At 40.9% G+C, this 27,488-nt stretch overlaps 1 protein-coding gene across 1 annotated transcript; it reads right to left on the reverse strand.

Annotated features, from left to right (window-relative positions):
• Positions 1–665: 665 nt before the first annotated feature.
• On the reverse strand, positions 666–22,267 carry LOC115783183 (inositol 1,4,5-trisphosphate receptor type 3-like). The gene is made up of 5 exons (XM_030733887.1): positions 22,135–22,267; positions 4,408–4,478; positions 1,984–2,105; positions 1,046–1,137; positions 666–729 (listed from the first exon to the last, which is right to left on the reverse strand). The coding sequence occupies exons 1-5, from the start codon at positions 22,224–22,226 to the stop codon at positions 666–668; spliced, it is 441 nt and encodes a 146-aa protein (XP_030589747.1). The 5' UTR covers positions 22,227–22,267.
• Positions 22,268–27,488: the final 5,221 nt, after the last annotated feature.

The raw sequence follows: 27,488 nt of genomic DNA on the forward strand, positions 1-27,488 counted from the left end.
TCTTTTGTGCTGCAGGTACAGGCAAGTAGATTATATGGGCTCAGTCCACCACTACCTCTGTGCATTTTTCCAGGGTGCTAATCAGACAACGGTCCTTGTTTTTGCAGTTTTATGATCTGGTCATCCGACACATTAAAGGCAGTGATAATGTGTTTGTGGATTGATTTTTCTTAGGCTCCAATCTCTGAATAATTAACCGTTATTGTACCATTGAAACTTTGAGGGGTAACATGTGTCATGTATTGTTTTGATTGTGCTGACACTAAAAGGCTAATTGTGAAATGTAAATATACTGTGATCCACTCCGCCCCGCTTTTTTAGCCTGTTTGTGTAACAGGTCTCATCTGTAAGCCTTGGAGGGCAGAGTTCAGCTGCTGTGGCTCTCCTCCCTGAGACACCTGTTTGGTTTTCCACACTTGATAACATTGCATTCACCATTTCTTCACTCAGGCACTCACTGATACTGATCATACTGACCAAACACACCGTGGTCAGTTTAAGGTCCTTTCTTTCATTTAAAATAAACCTTTTAATTGGCTTCGGTGTGCACCTCCCTCTTTGTCATGGCCGTGCAGCCTGGTTTGTGATGATGCCAAAAAAGCCTGATATGTTTCATAATGTCCTTTGATTGGCATGAGAAAACATGGAGAGTAAAAACAAATGAGTCAGATGCAGGTAAAGCGAACAAAAGCTTGTTCACCTTCAGCCATGAGCTGATTATGAGAGGCTCCTCAGGCATCCTCGAGTCCTCCTTCAAAGGGTCTGCTAATCTTTGTGTTGGAGACATTTCCTTATGTTTTTGTAGTGCAACTTTTCATGGTTATTTCTGTGGAAGTCTAATCTCTTTAAGGTTGTTTTTGTGTCTTTGAAGATCTTGTGAGCCTCTGTTTCTTTGAGCTGGCTTGGAGAATTTTTGAATATTTTGTCATCTTATGGCAGTTTTGTTTTATGGTTTTGCATTTCTGTTTTCTGATTGTAGTCATTTAGTCACTGTGTGGCTCTGTAAATCTTTGTGTTCCCCTTTATTTGAATGAGAAATAATTCATTTACCTGTATGACAGTTCCATATTTGACCACATCTCCATGGACTTTCTTGTTTTCTGTTTCATTCTGCTTCTGCTCCAAATTTGATGCATGCTGCAACAGACACAGTTCAATCTAATTAAGCATCTGCTCATTAACCCTCTATCAAGCCCTTCTTGTTACAGTGTATCACAAAAGTGAGTACACCCCTCACCTTTCTGCAGATATTTAAGTATATCTTTTCATGGGAGAACACTGACAAAATGACAATTTGACACAATGAACAGTAGTCTGTGTGCAGCTTATGTAACAGTCTTCATGTAGAGCAACAATTCGTCTTTTAAGATCCTCACAGAGTTCTTTGCCATGTTGGAACTTTCAGTGACCAGTATGAGAGAGTGTGAGAGCTGCACTACAAAATTGAACACACCTGCTCCCTGTGCACACCTGAGACCTAGTAACACTAACGAGTCACATGACATTTTGGAGGGGAAATGACAAGCAGTGCTCAATTTGGACATTTACGGGTGTAGTCTCTTAGGGGTGTACTCACCTTTGTTGCAGCTGGTTTAGACATTAATGGCTGTATATTGAGTTATTTTGAGGGAAGAATAAATTTACACTGTTACATAAGCTGCACACAGACTACTTTTCATTGTGTCAAAGTGTCATTTTGTCAGTGTTGTCCCATGAAAAGATATACTTAAATATCTGCAGAAATGTGAGGGGTGTACTCACTTTTATGATACACTGTATATAATATGACAAACCACAAACCTATAGTCATATTTCTTTGTAGAGGTACACTTGTCTCCAAGAGGTCCAGTACATATTTGGATTAGCACAAAAGCTTTAAGCATGGGTACATGCTAGCCTAGCTTCATCCAAACAGAACCATGCTAATTTAGGACTCGGCAACTTGGACTTGATCATGTTTGTGCAGGAATGTGCAGGTGTTACCTGTAGTTTTTGTAGCAGAACCACATCACCGATCTTGTCCTTCTCATGTTTGGCTTGTTTGGCTTTCCAAAACTGCTTCTGAGCCGAGTATCGACTCATGGGACAAACCTTAAACAGGCAGTCTGGAAGAAGAAGAAGAAGGCAGTTTGAATCACATCACAGCGGTCTGCAGATCAAAGAGAAGATTTAATGCAAAACCAGTTTTTACTTCTTTTAAACAGTTTGTATTTTTTGCTCACACTGTGGTATTATCTCACTGTGTTTTGGGTGGCTGGTTGGTCAGTGGATCGTGTTGCTACTGTTCTAATTTTATTTATTAGCCCCATCTCAATCTTTAAACAGCTTCGCCCCAAAAATGCATTGATTTTTTATGAGCTGATTAACCAACAGTGATTAAAGTCTTGATGACATGAACATTGATTTCAAACCCAACATAAAAATGCACGTTCACTGTTTGCTGATGACAAACAACTTTATGTGACCTAAAAATACTAAAACATTTAGTTATTTTTTTCACATGTATTAAGATCCCTGGATGGTACAAAATCTCAGTTTTAGTAGAACTGCAGCAACATTTCTGATTCCTTCATCATTTCGGTCATATTTAAGCAGAGTAAATACTGATTTCCTTTAAATTATATTGTAATATATTGAAGATGGGCATCTTGGCCCAAGGAATCCTGGCCCCACGTGACTTGGGCCCAAATGTAATAGACATTTTTCTTGTTTTATTATGTGTAAGGATTAATAAGAAATAAAAGGTCAATCGGTAATGAAAATGTTGCCCTTTGGCAGGCTTCCAGAAACTGACCAACCAAAAGAAAGAGGGCTTTCATGGAGTGGGCAGAGGGAACTGAGTCCAGAAGGTGCCACTGAACGCTTCTACCTAAACACGAGCCAAAACAAGTTCAGTGACTTCAAAGAGACTTCTTTACGCAGAACAAATGTGGAAGTGGAAGACATTTGTGGTCAATGAATATTTGAGACATCGCCGCAGCGGCACAATGCATGAATGAACAAACATGTTTTAGAGTGAACAGAAGACTGACAGTGTGTACTTAGACAAGACCAATAAGACATTAAAAGAGTGCCAGAGAGAGCAACATTCAGTACAACAGTTGGAGCAAAATGATGTACGAGAACACAAAAGCAAGGCAAATATTGACCCTCCTTCAGCAGATCCTGTATGTTTTCACGCTGTTCCAGCTGTGTGTTTGTATAGCAAATATAAGTTGCCTGTGTGTAATCACTCTGTAATATTACTAGAATGTAAATGGTGTAAAAGCAGCTTAAATTAGAGCACTGAGGTTTAAACACAACACAACCAAAGAAATTAAAATAGCACTTAATAATGTGTATAATTAATAGGTGTATTAATTAATAATTAATAGGTGAAAAAAATAATTACATTTGAACTACAGTTTTTTAGTTTGGTGAAAAAACTTTAACGTCTATATTTCCAGATAGTGGATGAGATGAAAATATTCAAACTGAACAAATTTATTGGCTTTATTTTATCTAATAATCTATATTATGCTATTTAAATTTACAAAATCATCAATTATCAACATAATTACCGTATTCTGTTCTTTTTTCAACTAATAATTTATTTTTTTTTTTGGTAAATTAATGAATTTATCCTCTGTTGTGTTCTCTGCACCTTTTAGGCTGCATGCAGACTGAATTTGTGCTTCACTGATCTTTTAATTGTTTTTATGTGTCTGAGTTGTTTGCGTTTTGCATTCCTAATTATTTTTTTTAAGGCTCTCTGAGATCTCAATCCCAACAATGCAACATAAAAATAAAGATTTTAAATTCTAAATAAACATGAGTCGTAGTTCATGAGGGCAAAGAGCATCGATAAAGAAAGAAGAAAAAGATTATTTATTTGTAGTTCTCAGTTTAAAACAGCACAGCAAAATTAGGCCTCTGTTCTCCATCAGTCTGACTCTTAAAGCTGTTATAAATTATGTGTTTTGGTATCAGACGGTTATGTTTTTCCATTTGGACTGCCCTGTCAGGTTGCTGTGATCCACCAATAACGCTGAGTGAATTTCAATAGTTTGATCCGGCCTGTTCTGGATTTTAAGTTTTCACTGTCAGTCACTCTCTGTGCTCTACTTATAAACTGGTTCAGCCGCTCGATGTCCCAAAGTCGAGGAGAGCAGATGGTAAAGTAACTTTATATGAGAGCGAAATCATCAGGGAGCAGCTGGTGGAAAACTTCTCCTCCAATGGTCTCTGATGATCGAAGCTGAACTAACATCACACAAACTTCATTTATATTTCATACTAAACACTCGAGGTTTGCGTGGCTTCTCTTGGTCCTTTGGTCCTCAATCTTTTTATTATTTAAATAGAGCAGCAGTAGACACATTAGAAATACTGAATAACTCTTACTGATACAAACACAGTTATACCTACCCCTGAATTTCTTTGGAGGATTTTCCAAATCTCCCGCAGCTGGCTCAACCACACAGCGGTCATCTACCAACCTGCAGACACAGAACAGGAAACATGTCATCAATGTTGCCATTCTGATATTTGTAAGGAGGGTCAACTGATTCACCCACAGACTGAGGTGAACTGCTTGAATACAAATACACAGCACAACACCACAATATGTAAGCATTAAATACTCCTTTTATGCTCATTTCCAGCTCCATATTTCCATGTTTTAGATGCCCAGGTATCCGATTAAAAAGATTACCATTTAAAATTCATGTCGAGGAACTGATGAGGAGTTGAACAATTAAGGACTTAGTCACACAGGCCCAGAGACCAGTCAGCAACCCCCAGGCAACCACTGCTCATTAGTGGAAAAATGAGTATTCCCGACCAGCAGGCGAGTGACTGGTGGTTGTTGTTATAAAAATCAGCTGCTAAAGAGCAAATCACGCAGGCCTGGTGACCCTTTAGCAAATGCTGGGCAATAGGGAAAAATCTGTATTCCCTAACTAGTTGGTAAGTGGTTGCTGGAGGCTGCTGGAAGTAATTAGGTGAAAGTGGTCACAAAGAGGTACCGCACCAAAACCTTCCCTGTGATTGGTCATCAGCAGTTTGCCACGATCGCCTGTAGCTTGCACGGGAGACGCCAACTACTCGCCCGCTCTCAGTTTCTGGCTCCTTTTTCCAATCAAACACATTTTTCTCTAACAACCAGAGGATGCTGTGAGTGCCGCTGACCGGACTCTAGTCCAGTGTGACTGATTTCTTTATGCTTTCAGAAACACGCACTGCAGTAGGCTGCAGAGACAAGAGTTAAGTCACATGACCAACAAGCTGAAAGGATAATCAGGTTCTGCTGAAGAACAATACTTTAATATTTTGTTGTATTGCGTTTTCGATTCATACAGTCTACTTTTTTTGTTCTTTTTAACAGTTTCATTGTTAAATTTGCCAAATAGAAACCTGTGTTTTGCAAGTTTGAGTCAACAAGAACATGAAGTAAAAATAATTTACTGCACATGGTTCTTGCTCTGTAACTTAAAAATGATATAAGGTTAAAAAAGTCAAAATCCTGTTAATAAAGCCTTAGAAATATAACCAAGTAAAAGAGAAAACAGCAGTTAAACCAATGAAACACATAAATATAATGCTTGACAGTGTAACTATGTAACTATGCAAAGATCAATATGCCAAGCCAATAATCAGGCTGATAAACTGATCTCCAGTAAAATCAGATAAAACAATCAATGACTTTTGTGGCAGTTCAGTGTTTAAAGCTTACAGAGACGGTGTGGAAAGTTCTGAGTAGGGTGTGAAGTGTCTTCTTGTTGTTATGAATATAAAACAGCAGAAGTACAGTCATTTGAAGAGACGACAGGAAGCAACACTCTGCAGTCCTGTGAAGAAGTTTGTGGTAACTCTGCATCTATTTTTGGACACGTTTTCTCATTAAATGGGTCGGAGGTTTTAGACCAACGCTGCCGAGACATAAACTCTGCCAACATTGGTACAGATTAACCTGATCAACAGTGTGAAAACACAAGAGAGCACTTTGAAAATCTGTTATATTTTCCTCAAATTAACCTGGAAATAATCATTAGGTTTGATGATTTAGAACCAAACAGAAGAACATTAGTGGTGTTGAGCATGTTCACTTTGTACAATCCTCCAGTCACACTTCTTTAGATAGCTACAAGTGTGTATCTACAGTGACGCGGATACACACTTTCAGATTTAGCTCAGCAGCAATAACATGAAGTACTCTTTTTCTGTTTCACTTCATCAGCTTTTCACATTGTGAATGACCCACTCTTCTTTACAATGTTCATTATTATTATTATACACAGTTCTCTTAAGTTCCTGCCAGGCTGAGGTCTGGACTCTGACCGGGCCATTGCTTTTCTTTTTTAGCCATTCTAGATCTGCTGCTGTGCTTGGATCACTGTCCTGTTTCATGACCCCATTTATGACAAGTTTTAGCTGTCAGACATAAGGTCGCAAATTTGAATACTTTGGTGTACAGAGGAGTTCACGGTCGACTCAGTGACTACAAAGTGCTCAAACGAGCCCAATCATCACCCCTCCACCCTCATGGTTGACCTTTGCTGTGAGCTGTTTGTGCTGATATGCTGTTTGGGTTTCTCCAAACGTGGTGCCGTGCGTTATGGTCGAACATCTCCACTTTGGTCTCATCTGTCTGAAGGACATTGGTCCTCATTCACAATCTGTGAATACACCAAACATTTAATGCACAAATCAGCGATTCATCAATATTTTTGTACCTCAATTTGTTTGTACTCTACAAACAAATTTAAAAATGCCTCAACCCATGAGCATGAACAAATGATGAAGGCCTGGCTAGCCAAAAGATTTAAATACACATCTTTAAACTGACTACTAATATTTCTTTTGCTACTTTTGCTACTATTTCTTCTTCTTCTACTACTACTACAACAAAGAAGAAGAAGAAGAATTGCCTTTTGGTCATTATTTATTCTGGTCATTAACACAAAAAAATGTTCAGAATTACAATTAAATGAAAACAAAATAAATTTGCATGTAAAGGAAGCTAAATGCTAAATGAGGAGCAGAAGGTGTTTTTCTTCTCAGAAACTGTTGTTTCAGTTTCTTCAGTTGGATTTTCTTCTGCTTTTCTGGCTTAGCAGTGTTCTCTCTAATCTCGTCACTGCTTCCTCTGCTTCACCTTTAGGTAAACGTATTTCCTTATATAGAGAAACAGCAGAATGCAGATAATCTGCAGAATGTACAAACTTGTTGGTTTAGATTGAATCTGATATATTAACATAGGCACAGTGTCACATGTTTCATTGATCCAGTGGTAATTTTGCCTACGCACTTGTTTTGTGCACAGGGTAAGAACATTTCTATGCAAATATTAGAGGATGAGGCTCATTGTTTGAGACAAATGAGCCGTACTGAGGCCTGTAGAGTCTGAGATGGAGCTCTTACTTTTTCCTGTTTCTCTGAGCATTTTCTGGGACTTTCACTCCTGGGAAGACTGTAACATTTTGTTAACTCCTAATTACTATGGAAGTAGTAAGGGTATACTCAGTTTTTCACAGGACCCACTTCTGGTCAGATATCATCAATATCCTTTTTTTGCACGTGTAACTTGACCGTCAGTCTTAACCAACTGACACATTATTTGATGCAGTCCCACAGCAGACACCAGTATTGATGTGCCAATCTTAGGAGGCAGCATTCTTCACCTTACTTGCTCGACTCCTGCTAATCCTTAGCTGGAAGAAAAAGGATGACACCACCACAGAAGTGCTGGATAGAGGAAGCGTTACCACGGTTCCCAGGCTCCAGCATCATGTAACATAATAATTGGGAAATACGTCTGCAACATATTGATATGATGGAAGTGATATCCCTTCATTAATACATTGTAAACACCTCTTTTTCATCCTTTATCAGTTTTGTTCACTTTTAAATCTTGCGATCAAACAGAGCAGAAGAAATTTAAGTTTCTGAACATGTAGCAACAACACATCGTTCTTATTTTGGAACACTCAGCAGCATCACAATTGTGTAACGTGCTGAAAAAATCTAAGAAAAAAACACTAAAAGGTTGTATTTCCTTCAATTGGTGTAACCACTGTGACACCCACTGGTTTGTGAAGGCACATTATGAAGCCACCATCTCGGTATTTTAAAACCAGACATGACAGGCGACGGGTTAATCTGACTGAACCTTGGCTAGTTCTCCTTTTTGACTCCAATTCCTCGCTGACAGACCGAAAATAAACGACATCACAGGTACTTGACTAAAGAAAGAATACAAGGCCAAATCCTTGGATAGGCTAAGGCACGCCAGAACAGAAAGAGAAGAGGGCTGCTAAAGAAACAATCAGGTGGGGATGATATTTAAACCTGCTGGGTTGCAACTCTGGACTTTTAAACTTGTAGACCACGTGGAGGCCCCCCTGACCAAAGAGACACTGGTTTCTTCAGACACATGCTCCGCCCTCTGGTTTGCATCTTTTGCCAAGAGATAATGACCCCAAACACACCACAAACACATGAAGACCAAAGAGCAGGCTAATAACATCAGCCGGGTGCTGCTAATTAGTCTATCAACACACAACACTGTCCGTCTGTATATTTGTGTATTAGCAGAGCAGGATCTTTTATAAGAAAGGGTATTTGGAAAAATACATTAATTTACATTGTGGTACTGTGAACAGCACAGGTACTCACAGGCATGACCTCGACTTGATTTTGCACCAAAAACCTCTGCAACATGTTTCAACCTTTGAGGGAGAGTCAGCAGATTACAGAGGCTCACTAAGTAAGGTGATGGAGCTCGAACTTTACGTAACCAAACACAGCTCCATCCTCTGGGCCTGTCTGCTCTGTTTTTGGTGATTTTTGTATTAAATATGACTATTTAAGGACCCACCGCTGACAGCTGACTATTCAGAGCACGACTCTGCATGTGTGTGCGCTCATTAGAGTAAATCTGTCTTACCATCAGTGTTTAGGAAACACCGAGAGCACACACACACACACACACACACACACACACACACACACACACACACACACACACACACACACACCCTTTCATGCAGTGGCTGCGGTCAGCAGGATTACCTGTGCATTCAAGCACACTTTTAACTACTTTCAGCAGAATTCCAGGTGTGTGTCACACATCCTATTGTTGGGAGCTGACTCCATTGTGGAGACAAAAAGCAATTCCCATTAATGTAATTCATTACATTTAAGAATGAATCCCTGGTTTAAGGTTCATTTTAAGTTAAGTCTGCAGGAAACGGCCCCTGAAGTGAAACCTGCCTGTGTGTGCAGGTCTTAATCCCCCGCAAAGAAAATCATGACAAGGCGATCACAAAACGACACATTCAAAGTCTGGTTTTGTATTCTGGTTAAAAAAAAAGAAACACATTATACTAAGTGCATAATAGAGGCAGGTTTTGATGCTTACTCATAACTATTATCATTATCTGAATCATATTTTGCATTGAGGTTCACACTAAACAGCAGCCTGTAAACAAATCAGGTGTCTGCCAGTGAGCGTGGAGCTCCAACGTCCACGTATCTGCGGCCCATCGGTCAAACGCTTTTATGAGCTCAGTTCAAACAAACAATCAAACTGAGGAAGGCTGGATGTCGTGCTCACTGTGGTGTTCCTTCATTTGTTTACTGGCCTGGATGTCGGTGGGTAGGCGCACGATCGGGTTTATTCCACACTGACAAAAGTTCATTCATGCTGACCTGACAAAGCCAGAGAGAAATAATAACTGATAACTTTTAGTTCAACACTGTGAGGTCAAAGCACCTCGGCTGAACCCCAAACCCAACCGGAACAACAGAACAGGGTTTATGATTCCTCACAAGGCTGAAAATGTCCTCTTCCTCTCTCCCATTTTATGTCTTTTATTCTGTTAATTTCAGTTTTCTTGTGTCTTTCTTTTCTCTCTGTTTTCATTTCTGCCCATCTTTAGTTTATCCTCTTTTCTTTATTTTGCTCTTTTTCTTTCTTCTTTTCCTTATTCATTTTCATCCTATCGAGTATCAGTCAAAAGTCTGGAAAATGTGTGAGTGTATCCAAACTTTTGACTGGTACTGTCTCTTCCTTTCCTTTATCATTTTCCAAATTCTCTTCTTGTCTTTGTTTTTAAAAAAACTTTAGCCGTCCCTATTTTTGAAAAATGTCCTCCCGTTTATCCTTTTTTGTTTTCTTTACTTCTGTTTTTTTTTCTCACTCATCTACCTCTCTTGACTTCTAGACATCCTCCTCGTGTTTCTTCCTACTTCTGAGGTTGGATTTTCCACCCACCCAGTGAGACCAGCAACACTACAAAAACAGCCAATCAGTCCCTTTGTCTGCCTGCCAGGTGTGTGCGTGTCTTTCAGGACGTCTGTGCTGCAGATTGCTCCATTCAAACAAACTAAGGTGTGTTGACTCAGCAGCTGAAGTGCTCTGACACCATATAGTATTTTAATTTACTTACAGTGTAAATGGGAATTAACTAGGGACAAACTGAGGATGAACTGGGGATCATGGCAAAAAGTCTGAAATCAGCAGCTATAACCTGCATATGAGCCAAACAGCAGAAGATCAGCGATGTTGATTAGTGAACTGCATCAATCTGAAACCAAAATTATTTATTCAAGAAGAAAGGCCCAGACCTCCTTCACTCCAGCTACCTCCTTCAGATCTTTGAGGGACATTTTGTGTCCCAAAGGCAATTAAGAGACATAATCTGTCCAGTGTGTCCTGGGTTTGCTCCAGGGTCCTCTCCCAGTTGGACATCCCTGAAACACCTCCTGGTCAGATGCCTGAAGCACCTCAGCTGGCTCCTTGAGGTGGGTTTAGTTTGAACTGAGGAGTAAAAAGTTCTTAGCAAGGTCGAGCCATTCAGGCATCACCAGCAATACAAACATAATACTTTTCTGTTTTGGGCTTAAAAACACGGTACACACTTATGGCTTATTTAGCGAGGCACAAATACACAACAGTGGCAGCACAGATTAAACTTTTTACAGTTTTACTACTATTTATATTCACTGCCACCATTTTGGATTGCTAACTCGGGGCTGGTGGGGCTGCTCTGACTTTCCTGGTGGGAAATCCGAGTTGAGGCGGCCTTTCGGGAAAACTTCTGACTCTGAACTTGGAAATTCTAACTTCCAACTTGTTCTGGAGGTATATTCTCATCCCTGCCACATCACACTTGGGTGCTAACCACCGCAATGAAGGCCAGAGATCAATGAAGCCATAAGAACCACATTATCGTGATCCTGGGTCCAAACACGACACCTTTCCCTCTTTGGCCTAAAAATTCTGTGATTAGAAATTATGAAGAGAAGATGTAAAAAAAGCCCAAGAGAAGTCCAACACCAACTAGGAACAAGTCTGACTTTTTCACAATTACCGCCAAAACAAGAAAAATGAAGGATTTTCTTTGACTTAAATATAGCTCATTACGATAACAGCTCAAACCAAACTCTTTTCAGACTTCCATCCCTCTTACAGTTTATCCCTTGACTGGCTTTGAAACGGCAGCAGACCTGGAGGCAGTGGCTGGAGGGAGGTCTGGGTGGTTCTGCTTAGACCGCGCCCAGTGAGAGGTGGAAAATGAATGTTTAGATTAATAGATCAAAGTCTTTTTAACAGCCTCTTCGAGATGGACAACAATTATAATCCTTATATAGCACTTTTCTACTCTGAGCACTTATACAACACGGTTACATTTACCCATTCATACAAGCATTTCCATGATTAACTAAGCTAAGTGCTTTTATTATCTTACATTCACACACATTCACACTCCAACAGTTGTGTTGGAAAGCAACTTGGGGTTAAGTATCTTGCCCAAGGACACATTGGCATGTAGCCTGGAGTAGCTAGGAATCGAACAGCTGACCTTCCGATCAGTAGGTGACCTGCTCTACCTCCTGAGCTACAGCCACCCCCAATTTTAACAGTATTTACTTCAAAGCAGTACTCCCCCCCCGCTTCCTCCTGCTACTGCAGGACGATCAGATTTGAATGTGGATCCAGATATTTGAATAAACGCAGGTGTTTTCCATGTTTCCTTCCCAGAAAACAGCAAATGAGCTGGCAGGCCACAGATTTCACTGCTGATGAATGACGACTAAAATCTCAGTTATGCCTTTTAGTTTTTGAACCAAGGTGACCAAACCTTCCCACAGTGACTCTAATAGACTCAACAGTGGATAAAAAAAACTAAAGATGCAGCCAGTGGACACAGAATACAGTAATATCTCTTTATTAAGCACACATTGTATCTTTCACATACTTCATGTGAACACCTGTAAATTATCCACATGCAAAACTTCTTCTCTCTGATTTACTGCCTATAATAACCTAATAAAGGCATTTTAAACTGACCTGTTACAGGAAATCAGAGTTAATCATCTTAGAAACACAAAAATCTAAAACCTCCAAAAATGATCAGTAAAAAATATTTGTTTTAAAATGATTTTATTCAGCAAATGTTAAAAATTAGAAGTAATTATTCCTTCCCTATGAAAGCTACTTCTACCAGGAGGTGGTGATAATGCATCTATGAGCCAGCAAACATTAAACAAAACTAGAAAATTAATGCTCTACTAACCACGCATAGCACTGATAAAACCTGTGAGGCACTGTGAGATAAAAAAGTACAAACTGGAAAAACATGCAAAGCCAAAGATACGGCCGTCAGAGAGTTCATCAAAAAAAAGCTAGCCCGCTACACCTCCATGGAGCCCTTTCAGAGTGCTTTCAGGTGGGCTGCGTCTGCTGAATACTTCCCATTAAATACAAAATAATAGTTGCTTCAAATTCAACTGACCATCATGTAAATTATGGCTGCATTTTCCATCCAAACCTTACTTACCAACAGGAGGACATGTTTGTTGAACCCGCAGGTGATCTATGAACACTACCCTACTCTGGTGATTTATTTAGAGTTAAGGTTTGGTTCAATATTAGCAACACGCTAAACATTCACATTTTCAGAAGCTAAAATTTCAAATTCAATCTCACACATGCATTTTGGTCCTGCATTTCTTCTGTCATAAGCTTTTCCATCTGACTGGCAGCCAAAACTTAACCCTAACCCGGTGTGAACCAGTGGAAACCTGGTGGATGTTAAAAGGTTAAAGGTAATCACATAACTAATCCCAGCCTTGATAATGTTTCTAAGAGGTGTCCTCACTCATACAACCTGCAGAAAACAGCACAATAAGAACACATAAAATGGGGAAAGTATGTAAAATATGCTTTTTGTATTCCATCTTTGGACTACAATGAAGTTCCACCACAGCTAAACCACATCAACAACATCTGCTATCACATTTATAAGTAGTCTAATATAAGTGCACCCAAATTCTCTCCTAAGTCTTTATAAATTCTTATTTGAATCTTGCCAGGACATCATGATGTTTTCCACAGATGTCAAGGAAAAATCTTCTAATTGGTGGGTGGGAGTATGAGATCACTGAAACTATCTGAATGGATGAAGGTTAATGTACAAAGAGGAGGAAAAACTTGAGGGACAAATGTGTTTGCACCCAAAAAAAAAAACAACAAGAAGAAAGAGCGAGGACCCAGGAGGGGAAAGGTCCCAGCATTTCAGTTTGTTTATCACCTGGCACCACATATACAACACCGGTACACAACCACACGGTAATTAACACATAATGCACCAGCACAAGCATAAATAACAGCAACAATGTCGGCTACTTATGTCTGTGACATCGCAGGCTTTAAAAAGAGTCACTGCAGACGTCTAAATCAGGCCTTACTGTTGCAGCACCTTTGGCTGCAGCATAGAGCTGTTACTTGAACATTAAATTAAAAAAAGGAGAAAGAAGGAATAAAGGTGGAATTGGTGGGAGGCACAGGGCTGTCAGGTAGGACGGTACGACCGTATTACGAGGAATCCTCGACTGCAGATACCATCATATGACTGTTGCACCCTGCTGGGCTGCAGGTGCAGATGGACACAACAAGAAACCACCAAAAGAAGACCTGCAGAGATCCAGAGACCAATGCAACTGCAACCTTTAATGGTCCTTCAAAATGTTAACTGTCAAAACTTTTACAACTCTGATATCTTCCACACAGATCACATTGACTAAAAACTCTTTCCATTATCTTGGCATCTGCATTTGTCCTTCAGATATTCTCGCAGTGTGACTCAGACTCAGGGAGTGCCACTGCGATTTCAGTCGTTTTGCATACCAGAAAAACTACAAGAAAATTGCTTCAGCTCAGAGCTCTCGTCACTCAACACCTGCTTTGAATTAGCGCGCAGGGAGGACAGCCTGAGATGTTTTAACCTTTATGTGGCCTTCGTCACATGATTACAGTCTTTCTGCAGATTCACACTTTCCGTTCAGGCCCTACAGCCCTAACATGATCCACGTATAATGTTTATTTAATAGATCTGATTGCTGGGAAGGAGACAAATAATTTCTCTGGAAAAGTGAAGATGTGTTGGTAGTAGTTGTACTTCACTACTTCAGCAGCTCAGCGCATCTCTGCACATCCTGTTTAAATCCTGTTTGTGCAGCGGAATTTGACTGTAGGGAAACCAGCAGGTTCATCGAGACATACTTCACTCACTGTCTCACCCGGCAGGAACTCCCTATTCAAATGTCTCCCTCTCAAAATAAAGAGTTAGCAAACACCACACGCATGCCAGAACAACATGTGGAATTCTCTGAGGCCACAATGAATTTCATCCCAAAGAAAAACTCTTAAGCTTAGGCCTTGAAATTTTTGGCAATCAATGAAATAAACAAAGTGGTATCACAAATATGGAGACAAACGAAGGTAAGAGCCGCTGCTCTACGAGGTACCCAGGATGGAAAAGCTGGTCACGAAATCAAAACACACTAAACCTGAATTATTTTGTTTTCCTCAACGAATTCAAATTTCTTATGAAATCTCCTCTAACTGAAAACCCCAATTATTGCTCCTAAGTTAGATTTTGTATTATGTACCCATATTTCCTTATTTACTTATTTATTGTTTTATTGTCCCGTGTCCGTGGCTGATTATCATTTTTCTGTCTAAAGGTATGCTTTCTTGGCCAGGTCTTCACAGGAACAGATTCTAAATGTAACAACTTCCTGGTTAAATAACAGTTAAATCAAATATGGAAAAAAAAAATCATCTGTGGGTTAAAGCTTCCATTAAACGGATAAATGTTCAACTTTAAATGACTTTTTGTTCTCTTTCACAGAAGGTCTCTTAGGTGGGTCTGGTTCTTTTTGTTTGATTAAAGGAGTGGAGGAAGTGCAGCAATATTTACATTTCTCATGTCTGGCTAAGATGCTGGCATGGGCAAAAGAGCACACAACTACTGAACATTTAGCATGTCAACATCAGCGTGTAACACAAGTTTATCCAAACCACAGACGCGGGGATATCCAACTGATATAAAGGTTCTGATATAAAGATTAGGCTCTCTCGGATGGGCAAGATCTGGAAACCCTTTATGTTGTACTTTCAAAGTGGGAATTGTAAGATAACAATTGTTTGAGCATCACTTCATATGCTTTATAGGTGACAGCTCACATACTTAATAGATCTTTTTTTTTATGTATATATATATACTTGTTTTGTTTGTTTGTTTTTGAACAAACTCAGCTGACTAATATATTGTTCCTGTGACAGCTTTTTCCGGATTTTATACTGGAACAGGTGCCAAGGGTGGGGATGGATGGGGGTTTGGTTTATCAGTGACTAATTTCTCATATATTTGTTATTTCTCTGAACTCTGATTTGCTTTGATCTTCTGTAATTTGTTACAACATCTAATAAACAGAATTATAAAAAATAAATAAATAAATAAAGGTTCTATGGAATAAAAAGTTTAATAATTGATATGGTTACTTTTTTACAGATATATCTTTTATAGTAGGACTGTTTTGCTGCAATACCATAAGTGGACACAGGACAAACTAAAGAAGTATTCACATTATTGTGGAAAAATAATTTTATGTGATGCAACAAAAACTCAAACCTGCTAAACTTATTCATCTAATGGGAAATAATGACAAAAATATTTTATCTGCAGAAATCTGAAGATTTTGTTGACTTTTTTAATCCTCTGGAGACTGAAAAAAAAGTGCATCTGGACTCTTAGGTGCCGTTTACACGAGACCGTTTTCATTTTGAAACGGTGTCGTTTTGATGCGTTTCGGCCTTGCGTTTACACGACAACGGTGTCGTTTTGATGCGTTTCGCCCTTCTGTTTACACGACAACAGAGTGAAAACGATGTGTTTCAGAAACGGGGTCCAGAGTGGAGCGTTTCAGAAACGCACCGGCTTGCGTTTTCGTGTAAACACTTGAAACCGGGGTGATTTGAAAACGCTCAACTCGCACATGCGCACTATGGTTGCGACGGCCAGTTTTTCGCGCACGCGCAAACTGATAAACAGTACTCGCGGATTCACGAGTGCTTCTTATGCTTTTCCTGTGTTTTGACCGTTTTGTAATTCAGCGTTGTGTGCAGCAGCGATCCAACCTCATCATCGGTCCACACAAAACCTCTCACATTGGCCGTTTTGTAAGTAATGAACAATTTGCCGCACTACCTACTGTGTCACTCCACGCATGCGCGTCTTGCGTAAACAAACTTTGCAAAGAGAAAACCAACGCCAACTTGTGGCCTGGCATGGGAACTACATCGTTTTCATCGTTTCACATGTCCTCGTGTAAACGCGGATCGTTTCTGAAACGCCATCGTGTAAACGAAAGGCTGAAACGCATCAAAACGACACCGTTTCCAGTGAAAACGGCTTCGTGTAAACGGCACCTTAAAGGCTTCTTCAGTTCGTAGTCCCCTGGAGGTGGTTGTGACCCTCCTTTGTTCATGTGCATAATCACATGCACCAAGGTGTGAAAGGAGGTGTGTGTCATTACAATCAGTGGTTCAGGTGAAACCAATTTGGGACTTTGCCCTATTCTGACCTGTTGAGGTCACCTGAACAAAGGTGTGAACAGGGGTTGACTTTGTCTGTTTTATAACGATGCAAACTAAGGGTGTGGGGGCTGTGAATGCAGCTTGTCATAAATGTTTTCTACTGTCTCTGAATCTGAATATGGTGACTTGAAAAGTCTGAAATTCCTGATGTGGACATTTTAAAATTTAGTTGACTTAATAAAGATGCATAAAAGCCTCCTGTTAGTTATTAAAATGTTAGAGTGTGAATTGGGACTAACAGATGGAAGGGAAGGTGTGGGGTTTATTAAGGGCCCTGGGTTCATGTGTAGACTGTATGGACCGTATGTATTGGCTCGTGAAGCCCCAGTTTAAAGCCTTGACATTAGCATTTAGGCTAATTACTTTACTCTTACACATGTGGCGTCACGCTGGTTATTAAAGGGACCTGCTGTTGTTGTTGTCTTTGTTCAGATCAGTGGGGGGGGCCGTCCATGAATAAAGCTGGAAAGGTCAAGACTGAGTGAAATACAAAGGAGTGGGTGGAAGACCACGGTACAGGAAACACACACAAGCGTTTGTACAACTATCTTTGTGAGGACCCTGTGTGACATAACACACTCTCAGGACCCAAACTGAAAACATAAACCCTCATTTAGAGAAAATGGATTCTAACCTGAACCCAGAAAACACATCTGAACCTAAATAAAGTGAAGACCAGACACAACGTCCTCGTAAAACTAAGACTACAAACTGATGAACAAGGGCACACACAAACTGGCAAACTGGAAATCTCTCTTGGACATACTCGGTACCACTTCCTTTTCCTGTCAAGCAATCGGACAGCAATTCCTCTCCTCTATGCAGCGAGCGTGTGTTAAAGTTTGCACTGTAGATAGCAGTAACAGCATAAATGAAGGCTCCGGAGAATATTTGGAAAAAGAAGATCACATTTCTGTTGAACTTCTTTTTATTATTGTTTTCTTTATTTCAATCTTCTTCTTTTTTTATTGAAATAACACATTTAAGAACGAGTTTTTCAAAATCAGCAACTCTGATAAAACACAAAGTCGTGTCTTCTGGGTGGCACTCCCCTCCTGATTCAGTGGATAACCTTAGTCATATACCCGATAGAAATAATGACAGGTGGAATGGATGCATTATCTCTGTGACCTTTCTCCCTGAAACTTATCTTTATATGGTACTTTCTATATGTTGGCAATACACTCCACAATAAAACTCCACACTCCCTTAAAGAGAGGGTGAAGAGTGCAGTCATTTGAGAGGGGCTCAGAGTAGAGCCGCTGCTCCTCCACATCGAAAGGAGCCAGTTGAGGTGGTTTGGGCTTCTGACTAGGACGCCTCCTGGGCACCTCCTGGGTGAGGTGTTCCAGGCATGTGCTGCTGGGAGGAGGCCCCGGGGCAGACCCAGGACATGCTGGATAAATGATATCTCTCAGTTGGCCTGAGAACACCTTAGTGTTCCCCCAGAGGAGGTGGCTGGGCAGAGGGAGGTCTGGGTTTCTCTGCTTGGGCTTCTGCGCCTGCAAACCAGCCTATAAATACAGTATTGTGCAAAACTCTTGAGCCAACCCCCTTTCTCTATATTTTGCTTCCTTTGTAGTTTTTAAAGTGACCTTGACCAATAGTTCTGCATCCAGCAAAGACCTGACGCAGTAACTGAGAGTACAGATGTCACCAGACTCCATATTTATCAAACTCAGTACAGTAGGTACTGCAGGCAGCAGATGTGCCGAGTTGTAAAAAAAAGCTCTCAAATAGATACTTCAGTACTAATTGACACTAAAACAGGATCAATACCAACGATGTCGTCTTTGCTTCCACCAGATGACACACAACTTTACACAACAGTGCAGCATACAAGCACACACAGCCCCTCCCCTCAGCTGAACAGCAGTGTGACAAACCTGGCGAAGTATCCTAAAGACTTACACCTGAGTCATTACAAAGAGTTTTGTGAGGACACTAAAGTTCCCGTTTCAACAACACTGAAGTATTGAACAGTTATCATGACTGTTAACCTGGTCCTGCTACGGTGCTCTTAAAATCTCAGGCTGAGACTGAGAGAGGTCGACCAGCAACCAGACACCAACACAGGCAGTCTACAGTTTGATTTGATCAGCAAAGAAAAGATGGTGCCAGATAAACAGAAACAGGAAAAAAATAATACATAGAATACATTTGCACAGACCAGGAACCCTCTAATCTTTACTTTTAAAAACATTTCTCTTAATTTTGTCATATTTTTGCCCCTGTGTGTGTCACACACTGTGAAAATACCAAACACGTTTAAAAGCTTCAAAAGCTGCTCCTTCATTAAAAAAACAAGTTAAACCAGCGTTCTCTGCACACAGGACAAAATAAGGCACTTTCCATTAAAAAAAGGCACTTTGCATGCCTTCAGTAGTCAAAAGTAAAACAGTGCATCATGTCTATTTTCCTCTTTCTAAACACTGACAGGTCTGTACACTCCTTCACACGGGCCTCCGAGTGAAACGATCATCTCTGGAGTTTTGGACAAAGACGTTCACCTCGTGGACTATTTTTCCATCACCTGCAAAACTTTGGAAAATAGAACCTTAAATCGATTTAACATCTGCAAAGATGTTAAAGAGATGTGCATCTGTTCATGCTCTTTTTTTCCTTTTTAATTGCAGATGTTCTGGATTAAAACAGCTACTCTTGATTCTCACAGACTCTAAATTCCTCTGTTTCAGGCTTTTTATATGACTTCCATCAATTCAATTCAATTCAATTCAATTCAATTCAGTTTTATTTATATAGCACCAAATCACAACAAACAGTCACCTCAAGGCGCTTTGTATTGTGGGTAAAGACCCTACAATAATACAGAGAAAACCCAACAGTCAGAACGACCCCCTATGAGCAGCACTTGGTGACAGTGGAAAGGAAAAACTCCCTTTTAACAGGAAGAAACCTCCAGCAGAACCAGGCTCAGGGAGGGGGGGTCATCTGCTGAGGGGGGAGAGACAGAGATTAATAATAACTAATGATTAAATACAGAGTGGAGTTTAAACAGAGTAAAAAGAGGTGAATGAAAAGAAACAGTGCATTATGGGAACCCCCCAGCAGCCTAGGCCTATAGCAGCATAACTAAGGGAGGGTTCAGGGTCACCTGATCCAGCCCTAACTATAAGCTTTATCATAAAGGAAAGTCTAATCTTAAAAATAGAGAGGGTGTCTGTCTCCTGAATCCAAGCTGGGAGCTGGTTCCACAGAAGAGGCGCCTGAAAGCTGAAGGCTCTGCCTCCCATTCTACTCTTAAGTATCCTAGGAACCACAAGTAAGCCAGCAGTCTGAGAGAGAAGTGCTCTGTTGGGGTGATATGGTACTATGAGGTCTCTGAGATAAGATGCTCTCTCTTTCTAGTCCCTGTCAGTACTCTAGCTGCAGCATTTTGGATCAGCTGAAGGCTTTTCGGAGCGCTTTTAGGACAGCCTGATAATAATTAATTACAATAATCCAGCCTAGAAGTAATAAATGCATGAATTAGCTTTTCAGCATCACTCTGAGAAAGGATGTTTCTAATTTTAGAAATATTGTGCAAATTCAAAAAAGTGGTCCTACATATTTGTTTAATATGTTCATTGAAGGACATATCCTGGTCAAAAATGATTTCTCACAGTGTTACTGGAGGCCAAGGCCTGATCAGTGGCTCCCATCCCAATGGACATTATTAACAGTTAGTGGTGGGTGATATACCATATATACAGTCAAATATTTAAGCATGATATGACTTTCTCAAATAGCTCTACAGCACTGAAGAGCCAAATAAGGCGTTAAATTCCCCTGTCTCACTCATGGTTCACATTTATTAATCCACAACTAACTCTCTTCAACAGGCAAATGTCACAATAATTTGTGAAAGATGATTTGTTACAGCAATAACTGCATATTTACAAAATTATCCATAGATTTTTCTTTTTTCTCTCACTTTTTCATTTTTTGTGGGGTGATTGTTGACACGTGCTGAGGGGAAGTGTGTGTGCTGTGTGTGTGTGTGTGGGGTGACAAACATGGTACACTGGTGGTGTTGAGGTTGGGGTAGGGATTAATAAGCATATACATACTTCTTTCATGTCATCGAATTTGTTTGATTTTGTTTGTGCAAATGTGCATGTGTATATATTGTTTTTTTTATATGTCCGAAATAAAAAGGTTACCATCATCATCATCATCATCATCATCATCACAGCGTTCATACATATTGCAGCTGTTACTGAAACAAAGTGTTAGGTACGGTTTAACTATAAACTATAATTCTGATTTCTCTCAGGTGAGGTCACTCTAACTCAGTCAGTAACTCAGGTACCCACACAGTACTTTTAATAAATGTATCCAGGAGGACAATAGGAGGGATGTGCAGATCTGATGTGTGTATTGGATATCAGTCCTATCCTCGCTCCAAAAGCTGCTTTGGGGCCAATTTGTTCCATTTACCTCTGTTGTATGGACTTCTGTGTTTATGATCCCCTGCCTCAGCAGCACTGGCTGCTATCAGGAGAACTAACACAGCATGAAGGAAGCTAAGAGAAAAGCAGTTTGGAGGCATTTCCTGCCAGTTTCCAACCGTTTTTGAAATATTTTCACTTGAGCGGTAAATTGTGGGCAGGTGAGTCACTGAAATGCTGCAGCCATGATACCGTGACTGTAGGTTTCCCCTGTCTGGAGGTTAATGATAAGAATAAGGTGCTGCTGTCACCTGTCTCATGTCCTGCTGCAGTCCTCTCTCTGCTTTAAGTGAGAGCAGGGAGGAGAAACTGCTAACAGCAGGGTGCACTAACGACTCAGACTGAACTGAAATGAGACTAATGCAAATAAATGAGCTGATATGTATTCATTAGTTTCCATTATTTATTGTGAGTTATTGTTTTGCCAATAAATGAAAACTCTGTAACTTTATATTCGTCAATTGTTATGTTTTATTTTACAGAGTTAATAAAAGAATAATTGAGTGTGATGCTGCCTGATAGAAGAATGCTTCCTAGTCTCTAATAATCTACAACTTATTCATTTAACACTGCTATTAGATCAATACTCGGTATTGACACCTGAAACAAAGTTCCATCCCCAAATATCGAGTTTGAACTTATCTTCAGATTTATGAAGCTGGGGGGGGGGGGTTCTCTTAAGCTGTTAACGGATGTGTGGAGACGCAAGTACAATGGAGGAGCCCATAATCATTTCCACGGTGGCGGTACACTCACCCCAGCGTGCTGATGAAGCCGTTCACTGACCCCTCGGCATACAGGGACACAATATCCCCGATGTGGAGGAAGCTGGATGCAGAGTCAGACATTCTGCCGCTGATTTATTACAGATTCCTTCAACGGCGAGAGGAACCCGCAGGTAGAGCCGAGGAGAGGAACTTTCTCCTCCTCTCTTCTCCTCTCCTCTCTTCTTCTCTCTGTATGTGAGACTTCAGAGGCAGGACAGAAACTAAAGGTTTTCCTCCTCGCATGCAGCAGCTGGAGTCCAGAGAGTTCAGAGAAACCTCTTTACATTCAACCTGCTTCAGTCCTGCCGCCTTCACGGACTCACCGGCGGCTTCTGCATGACAGCGAGCTGGAAAAAAAAAAAACTCTCTGAAGACTTTAAAACCAGGAGCGCGCAAAGTGGGACAAACAGCTGATTAGTTCCCGCGTCTGCTGAGAGGCCGAGCGGAATACCACAGAAAACATTTGTGTGCGTATTGTGCTACAGGTTAAAGTGTGTAGACACAACATGGACCTGCTCTGTCCCCTCCCTCTCTGTCTGTGTGTGCGGCCCGTGCGCGCGGGCGCGCTTGCTCCGTAGACTCGGGTACTAAAAACCAGGAAGTGAGTTAAGGCGCTGATAAGGTTGACAGAAGGTTTCAAGAAAGAAAGACTGCGGCGGAGCTTAGCGCGCACACGCGGATGCAGCGTGTGAACGCAACACGGGCTCCGGTCTGAGGCGTGCGCTGACAGGCCTGCAGGACGCGGCCGTGCGCTCCCGTGCAGTCCCAATTATAGTGACATACTTACAGAAATAAACAGATCAAAGAGGGCACGTGCACACACATGCCAGCAACATGTTTTAGTATTCAAAGTTCACACTTGAGCCTGAACATCAATAATAAGGATCACGATCAGGATCTCAGCTCATCCGCATCACCAGAACCAGTCCAACAGGGGCGTTTCCAGGAATTTAAAAAAAATCTATTAACGCAAGAAGTCAAAATATTTGATCATAACTACACTGTAGAAAATAGGTGTAGAAAAACTGGCTATGAACTCATGTGCAGCCCTGTGCCCTCACTGCAGGAAAAGTGGCTGCACAAGAGTTCATATATTATTTTGCATTGAATAACTACTTTGTATTCAGACTCTTAAGTAAAAGAATGCAAGTAAAATTCACAATCCTGCTTCAAAAACATATTTAAAGTACTTAAAATACTGATTATGCAGCATCTTATAAATTATGTAATTAGATCAAAATGACTGAGTCATCAGTGCGTCTGTCACTTTAATGTTGCAGCTGGAGATTACTGCTGGGCAGCCATATCTATAATAATACAGGCTCATATATTACCAGTAAACAAGCCTCATAATACACTCACCACTTCATTAGGTACAGCTGTTCAATAGCTCAATAAAACAAAGCAGAAGAGCATCTCTGAATGCACATACATCAGATCTTGAAGCAGAAGAAGGCCACAGCACGCGCCACTCCTGTCAGCTAAGAACAGGAAGCTGAGGCGTAATGGTGTGGGGCACACTTTGTACCAAATGAGTCTCATTTAAATACCACAGCCTACTGGAGTATTGTTGTGGACCATTTTCACCCAGTGTACCCATCTTCTGATTCCAGCAGGAACAGGAGACTGGCATCATGGTTTGTGTGATGCTGTCATGCCATTGTGGACCAAAGTCTCTGAGAAATGTTTGCAGCATGTTGCTGAATCTGTGCCAGGAAGAATTACAGCAGTTTTGAAGGCAAAAGGATTCTAACCTGTACTAGCAAGGTGTACCTAATGAAGTGTACGGAGTACAAAATACAATATTTGCATCTGCAGGATGAAAAAAAGGCACGACACACTTTTTGTTCAGCAACACAATCTTCACAAATGAATATAACTTTTATTTTGAAGCTTTCATAGAAGTCACCAAATTACATCAGCAGTGTAAACATCATCCCCACTAACCTTAAATCAGGTAATGATGCTGAAAGTTCTGACAATTTTAACCACCTGTTAGAAAGCAGCTCCTTGTTTACTGACATATCTCACGCTGCAGATCAAACCATGAAACTGCCTAAAGCTTGTGTTAAGTGCAGGCATCATTTCAGGCATCTAACCAAAAACCTGCGTACAGGTGGGGGAGCAGGAAGTGCCAAACTGCAAACCTATTTCTGGGTTTCAGGATTCGTTGTTGCTGCATTAAACCTGAGTCCAATTTAAACTGGTGTTTTTAAAAACAAAAGTTATCATCTGTTATGAAGGGATAATTGTCTGCAGAGACCCAAACCATCTCTGCTTCAGGCTGTAAACATGCTGTTTGAACATGGGCCTGTCTCACCTTTGCAGCCACCCTCAAGTGCACATGAGAGAAAGCTCAGTTTTTGGCACTTCAGCCCACTACGGTCGCTGCTTGGTTGTGCTTAGCCCTAACCTGCCCTAATGCCCACTCCTGTTTTATAGACTTCTACATATTTAGAAGAATCTTTATGAATTCTGCAAATATCCCTGGAACACATCTTTTAAATGATGCTGGAGTTTTCAAGCATCTCACAAATTACAAAAAGCCTAAAAAGTTTCTTTTACTTTGTCAGTCAAACTTGGCTTCACTGTTGTAGTTATTGGAGTAAAATATAAAGTATAAGAAGTTGGGTCTTTGAAAGATGTGAAATGCGGAAGTTTGTGGTTTGCTGTCGTGAACCGCAATTTTCCGTCACAAGACAGAAACACCCAGAAGCTGAGTTTTTACCCCACAGATGTGCAGGCTGAGTGTGTGTGTGTGTGTGTGTGTTGTGTGTGTGTGTGTGTGTGTGTGTGTGTGTGTGTGTGTGTGAGAGAGAGAGACTAACTGTTAAATTAGCAGGCTGAAGCTGTCTGATGCACTCCAGCTGTGCTCCAGTAAACATCACGGCCGCCTTACTGGCCTGACGGTTCATGAAGCTTCAGCATTTGCATAAAGTGAACCCAGCAAAGTGACAGCAAATGGCAACAGTTTAAACTGCTCTGCTGTCTTCAGGCTGCACTCAGCTGACTTCTGTAAATACAAAAGGAAAACAAACGGTGCAAAAGAAAGCCTCGTTGCTGATTGGCTGGAAGGTGTCATGCGCTACACTAAGGCAGCACAAACACTGATCTGGTTCCAGTCCACTGAACTGCAGCCCACATCTGAGTCTGAGGGATTTAAATGATTCTGCTGTTTGTCACAGATGAAGGGCGTGCCATGTCATGCCTGGAAGTACACAGTAAGGAAATGTATTGAACAGCACTTTTTTAAAATATTACCTCTTGAAATGCATCGAGTATCAATATACACACTTTATGTATGCAGCTGTAATTTAAACAAGTCTATTTGCCATTAATTAACTGCAAACTGCTTTTTTTAATGGACTTTTAGGGTCATTTTTACTTTAGTATTTCAGTTTATCTTTACTGGAACTGGATTTATGATCTGCAAACTAACTTAACCCTGTGAGGTTCACCGCTGTTCCAAGACTTCTCCATTTGTCACTTGGTGTCGGCTCTCACTGCGGTATCGGGAAAGCAGGCCGGCTGGGTGACTGTGAGGAGGAAGCGTAGTCCTAAACCGAAGCACCACCAACCCCTTCATGTCTCTGTTTTTCCCCACTCAGCGACTCACCTGCTGAGGAACAAACTCTGATTTGAGAAACTAGAGACACCAGTGACCACAGTCAAATGGGGCCAGAGGAGGCGCCATTCAAGGAAATTTTAAATTTTAAATTTGCTTACCAAATCGTAGATTTGGTAAGATCATAATTCACATCAGCAGTAATGACACCCGGTTACCCCAATTGGAGGTCACTAAAATTAATATTGACTCGGTGTGTAACTTTGCAAAAACAATGTCGGACTCTGTAGTTTTCTCTGGGCCCCTCCCCACTCAGAGCAGGAGCGACATGTTTAGCCGCATGTTCTCCTTGAATCGCTGGCTGTCTGAGTGGTGTCCAAAAAACGACGTGGGCCGTATCATAGTCCCGTATCACCCCAACAGAGCACTTCTCTCTCAGACTGCTGGCTTACTTGTGGTTCCTACTTAAGAGTAGAATGGGAGGCAGAGCCTTCAGCTTTCAGGCCCCTCTTCTGTGGAACCAGCTCCAAGCTTGGATTCAGGAGACAGACACCCTCTCTATTTTTAAGATTAGGCTTAAAACTTTCCTTTATGATCAAGCTTATAGTTAGGGCTGGATCAGGTGACCCTGAACCCTCCCTTAGTTATGCTGCTATAGGCCTAGGCTGCTGGGGGGTTCTCATGATGCCCTGAGTGTTTCTTTTCATTCACCTCTTTTCACTCTGTTTAAACTCAACTCTGCATTTAATCATTAGTTATTATTAATCTCTGGCTCTCTCACCTCAGCCCCCCTCACAGCAGATGACCCCCCCTCCCTGAGCCTGGTTCTGCTGGAGGTTTCTTCCTGTTAAAAGGGAGTTTTTCCTTCCCACTGTCACCAAGTGCTGCTCATAGAGCATTGCCTGATTGCTGGGGCTTTCTCTGTATTATTGCAGGGTCTTTACTTTGAGGTGACTGTTGTGATTTGGTGCTATATGAATAAAATTGAAGTGAACTGAAAATCAAATGCAGAGAGAGACAAAATAACTCAGCTTAAATGCGCTCTGAAGGTTGTTCCATGACCACGGTGCAGAATAAGAGCGCTGAAAATGAACACAATTAACTGCAAAATGTTCTTCCAGCTGTTTCCATTCTTTTTATTCTTGCTTTATTCAACTGTTCTTTTAATTGTTTTGTTTAACGATTCCTTTTGATTGATTAATAGTTGTAATGTTCAGAGGCAGGTCTCCCTCTACGTGCTGTATGTAAATGCAAAGAAAACTGCAGCTGAACACAGTGATAGCATCAGCAGTCCACGCACACCTGCGCCGTCCATTAATACGGTTATAACCACGTCTGAGCCTCAGCGGTCACATGGTAGGCTGGGCACTCAGTTTCAGTGGTCTCTGTGGTGACTGAAGAAATCAGGCCAACAATGCCTTTCTTTTTTCTGCACTCAAACACAACTAAACTTCCTTTAGGCGGCGAACAACAAGTCCTCCTAAATCTTTCAGTTTCAGGGTGAAATCCTGGTTTAGCTTAAGGTCACACTGAAATGAAGCTGGGTGTTTTGTGACTTCTGGCAGCCTCTGTTCACCCTCCTCCTCCTAAAATAAAAATAAGGTGCTCACAGAGACACAGTTCAGTCTCATTGTGTTCGACAGCTGGTCTTTCCTCCACGTTATATCAAAATTTCTACGTTGATTAAATCCTATTTTTGGCCTCTTTGTTTGCAAATGTCACCAATCAGGGAGCAGCTAACATCAGGACCAACAACCTCCTGATTAGTAGACATCCTG

Source organism: Archocentrus centrarchus, chromosome 7 (assembly GCF_007364275.1).
Source record: "Archocentrus centrarchus isolate MPI-CPG fArcCen1 chromosome 7, fArcCen1, whole genome shotgun sequence".
Taxonomy (NCBI): domain Eukaryota; kingdom Metazoa; phylum Chordata; class Actinopteri; order Cichliformes; family Cichlidae; genus Archocentrus; species Archocentrus centrarchus.

What these genes read in the sequence shown, in the direction of transcription:
- LOC115783183 (XM_030733887.1), bottom strand. Translation starts at nt 22,226, where the DNA reads ATGTCTGACTCTGCATCCAGCTTCCTCCACATCGGGGATATTGTGTCC. An exon ending in GGCTTCATCAGCACGCTGGG is followed by an intron (nt 4,479 to 22,134) that starts GTGAGTGTACCG and finishes CTGTGTCTGCAG; the next exon opens with GTTGGTAGATGACCGCTGTG. An exon ending in TCCTCCAAAGAAATTCAGGG is followed by an intron (nt 2,106 to 4,407) that starts GTAGGTATAACT and finishes TTCTTCTTCCAG; the next exon opens with ACTGCCTGTTTAAGGTTTGT.